At 48.7% G+C, this 4,008-nt stretch overlaps 1 protein-coding gene across 1 annotated transcript; it reads right to left on the bottom strand.

The window, feature by feature from the left end:
* Positions 1-70: 70 nt before the first annotated feature.
* Positions 71-2,723, bottom strand: LOC114034249 (syncytin-1-like). Its single transcript, XM_027849846.1, has 2 exons — positions 2,516-2,723; positions 71-2,085 (listed from the first exon to the last, which is right to left on the bottom strand). Exons 1-2 carry the CDS (start codon positions 2,663-2,665, stop codon positions 301-303), a joined length of 1,935 nt encoding a protein of 644 aa, XP_027705647.1. The 5' UTR covers positions 2,666-2,723; the 3' UTR covers positions 71-300.
* Between the last annotated feature and the right edge of the window lie 1,285 nt (positions 2,724-4,008).

Raw genomic sequence — 4,008 nt, 5'->3', positions numbered from 1 at the left:
GGGGTATTCCAGGAAGAGGTACAGCTTTGTCCGTAATTTGTTCTTATCACAAGGAGGCCTTGATAGCTGCAACGCTAGTAATTTTCCAGAGGTCATACTGGGCCTGTGGTCCCTTACATGTCCCCCTTTTCTTTCCTTAAGAGGGAAGGTTTAGCAGAGGGGTTTGTGCCTGTCTTAGGTTGTCCCGAGGAGTGGGAGACTGTTGCCCATCATGGGGGCAATATGCAAGGCAACGCCCCTGGCTTAGGTCAGACTCCCCTCAGGGGGATCTTACCCATCATTGGCTAACCAAAAAAGCGCTCAGACTAATCCTTGGGACCGGCCAATGTCGGTATAAAGATCAGGGTCGCCAGTATCCAGCAGACAATAATGGACCTGAATAGGTTTGGACAAGGCCTTGTCCAGCTGTTGTTTGACATAGGAGGTGATCTTCCGGAACACCCAAGGACCAAAGGTTAGAGCTAATAAAAACACAAATATAGGCCCTACAAGAGGTAAAATGTAAGGAAGAAAGCCATGAAGATTACTTAAAAAAGGATTTTCAAACAGTTCTCTCCGACGCTTGACCAGATCATCCTGTAATTTCTTTATCTTGTCCCGGACTACACCGGACTTATTAGCATAGAAGCAACATTTCTCCTGTAAGGCCAAGCATATACCCCCTTGTTCGGCTGTCAAGAGATCCAATCCCCTTCTGTTCTGCAAGACCACCTCGGCTAGAGAGTCAATCTGGTCCTGGAGATCACTAATAGTTCCTGATAAGGTTTGGATATCATCAATGAGCTGTGCAGAGAGTTTATTATAGGAGTGTATGGCGACTCCCAAGCCCCCAGACCCTCTCGCAAGGGCTCCCGTAATGCCCAAGCCAACAAGCAAGGGAATAGCAAATACGGCCCTTTTATGTCTTCCAGCCATAAAGTCGAGGCTGGGAACCGGAACAGGCTTGTTCCCCGGAACAATATCCATCTCAGGTAGAACGGAGGCAATGGAGCAATAACCAGTCCAATTTACGGGCAACGCTGGGAACGCCATATTCCCTCCGCAGAGAAAAACATGGCCTAGAGGGGGACACAGGAAACTGCTAGTACGAAGGACAGAGGAACAATTCACATGAGGGAGAAAACCCACATCAATGGAGACAGAGGCATTGGGAGTGGTACCCTCAAAGCAGGGGGCTACAAAGAGTGACTGATTCAAAGGGATCGGTTGAATCCTAAAAGGGGGGCCTAGGGAACAATTTACCGGAAGGGAAGGATTTTCAGCAGGAGCAAGGTTACCAAGGGGGGGTAACGCCATAGGAATGGGAGTACCGAGGGGCAAGCAAAGCCAGCAGTCCACAGCCAACACAGGATTGGTCTTATTTAGCATAAGGTGAGTGGATTCCAAAATGACAGACGTCTGACCATCGAGACTCAATCTGTGAGGCCGGGGACGCGCCAGAGGATGATAATGGAGGGAGGGGAATTGGGCCTGAATGAGTTCCTCAATGTGCTGCTGGACCTCATGTTCTCTGGCTCTGTCAGAAGGGCACCCTCCGTCTGATACATGTAGGGGTGCACGTTCGGGCCAACAGACATCGTGGCCAACATCGGCAGACGAACAAGACGCCTGGGCATATTTGTTAGTATGTCCCTGGAGAGTGGCGGAGGTTTCCCCACCAAAGGTTCCTGCATAGGCTTGCTGTAGAACTGCCATCAAATAAACCTTATTATTAGAAGAACACTGCTGGACGCTGTTATAGCAAAGGGAATGAATAGCTTGATAGTAGCGACAGGGGGAGTGGCAGGGACCAGGGGACCCAGGCAGAGAGGGAATGACTCGGGGTTTGGCAACACACTCCCACCGTTGCTTAAATCCCCCACCGGTGGATGGTCGATAGGTGAGATAGGCGGTGTGTTCATTGCAGTCGTTGGAGTAAGAGAACCACTGCGGTGTTACCCGTGTATACCCTCCACGGCAGTCACAGGGTGGCCCAAAAAGGGAGGCGAGGAGATCGTTGCCGGCCAGGGCGTCAAAACCAGCAAGGCAGACCCTCAGGACAGCCAGGAGGCACCAGCGTAGGGGTGATCGTTTTCCAAGCATTTCCTGTAGATAAAGAAAAGAAATATTTCTCAGAGAGGTTTGTCTTCCCTGGAAGGAAGGTTAACTGGAGGCGGAGAAGCCATTTCACAGGAATCAACTTGCTTTACAAGCCTCTCAGGAAGCCAGCGAGCAGATTGTTTTTCTTTAATATATATACAGACCGAACCCCGACCCCAAATAAGAACAGGGTCGGGACCCTGCCACTGGTTAGTAAGGGGATCTTTCCACAGTACTTTGGCATAATTGTGCTGGGATTCGGGGTGCCAAAACCTATCAGCCGCTGATTTGCCAGTATCGTCTAATTGAAGAAAATTTAATATGAAAAGAGCATGGCTGACCAGGTTCCGAGGGGATCCTTTGACCAGGTAGAATGCCCCTCTTCGAAGTTTGGTAATAGTGTTTTTTAAAGTTTGATGGGCCCGTTTCACAATACCTTGCCCTTGAGGATTATAAGGAATGCCTGTGACATGAGAGATACCAAGGGTGGCACAGGAGGAGCGAAAAGCTGTGCCAGCGTAGCCAGGCCCATTATCGGTTTTAATAGACTCGGGCTTGCCCATAACAGTGAGGCAAGAGAGGACATGAGCTATCACGTGGCGGCAGGCCTCACCGCTCTGCAATGTGGCAGAGAGAAAGCCGCTGTGAGTATCGATGGAGACATGCATATATTTTAAATGACCAAAATCAGAAACATGAGTCACATCCATTTGCCATAGGGCGTTAGGAATTAAGCCACGGGGGTTCACTCCTAAATGGGGGGTGGGGAGAAGGGTCACACATGAGGAACATTGCTTAACAATCTGTCGAGCTTGTTCATGAGTGATTTTGAACAAAAGTCTAAGGGTGGTAGAATTAAGATGATGAAGGGAGTGGGCATGAGTGGCCCTATCCACAGGGGACAGATAAAAAGCCGAAATAGGCATACGGGTGGCGTGGTCAGCGAGGTCATTACCCTCTGACAAGGGACCAGGGAGACCTGAATGTGCCCGCAGATGGCCAAGAAAAAAAGGGGCAGCCCTAGCACGGATGGCAGACTGTACTGAGAGAAATAGCTGAATTGCAGAGGAGTTAGGTTTTAGATGGGAGGCTGTTTCTAATAAGGGGACAGAGTGGACCACATATGCACTATCTGTATAAATGTTCAAAGGAGTGGAAGGAAAAGTTCGGAGGACTACAGAAATAGCAAACAATTCCACTAACTGGGCAGAGCGATAGGGTGTGGACAGAGGGGTAGCCACGCCATTGCATGAATATGCAGCGGTCCCAGATGAGGAGCCATCAGTAAAAACTGTAAGGGCCCCTACTAAAGGCTCCGTAGAAGTTAATTTAGGGAAGACAAAGGGGTGTGTGCGAATAAAATGTAACATTTTATGAGCAGGATAATGATTATCTATATTTCCGGGAAATGAGGAAAGCGCTATAGGCCAAAGGTCAGAGGTACGAAAAAGCCAATCAACCTCCGCCTTTGCACAAGGTAGAATGATAGAGTGAGGCTCCTGACCAAAGATCTTAACACTGGTATCTTGGGCTTGAATAATGAGTTCTGCTACTAGATTATAATAAGGAACAACAACCTTGGACGAGGAGGAGGGAAGATGAACCCAGAGAAGGGGAGAGGCCACCTGCCGAAAGACTCCCGTGGGTGTGTGTGAAGTGGCACAGACAATAAAAAGGAATGGAAGGAAATAATCCAGGGCTGACACAAATTGGCCTTGAATGGCTTGTGTGATTAAGTCTAAAGCCTTTTTGCCTTCAGGAGTTAACTGTCTAGGTGATCGGGGGCCTGGGTCCCCCCTTAAAATATCAAACAGAGGTTTCAAATCACCTGTAGTAAGACGGAGATAGGGGCGGATCCAATTAACATCCCCTAACAACTTTTGGAAATCATTAAGAGTTCTTAAATGACTAGTTCTCAATTTCAGGTTA

The sequence above is a fragment of the Vombatus ursinus genome, unplaced genomic scaffold (genome assembly GCF_900497805.2).
Source record: "Vombatus ursinus unplaced genomic scaffold, bare-nosed wombat genome assembly UNPS02008738.1, whole genome shotgun sequence".
Lineage (NCBI taxonomy): Eukaryota > Metazoa > Chordata > Mammalia > Diprotodontia > Vombatidae > Vombatus > Vombatus ursinus.
The sequence above is the reverse complement of the archived record's forward strand: the minus strand, read 5'-3'. Positions and strand labels throughout refer to the sequence as shown.

Coding starts and splice junctions, on each gene's coding strand:
- LOC114034249 (XM_027849846.1), bottom strand. CDS start 2,665: ATGTCCTCTCTTGCCTCACTGTTATGGGCAAGCCCGAGTCTATTAAAA. Junction 2,086..2,515: donor TTATAATCCTCAAGGGCAAG/GTATTGTGAAAC, acceptor CTTTATCTACAG/GAAATGCTTGGAAAACGATC.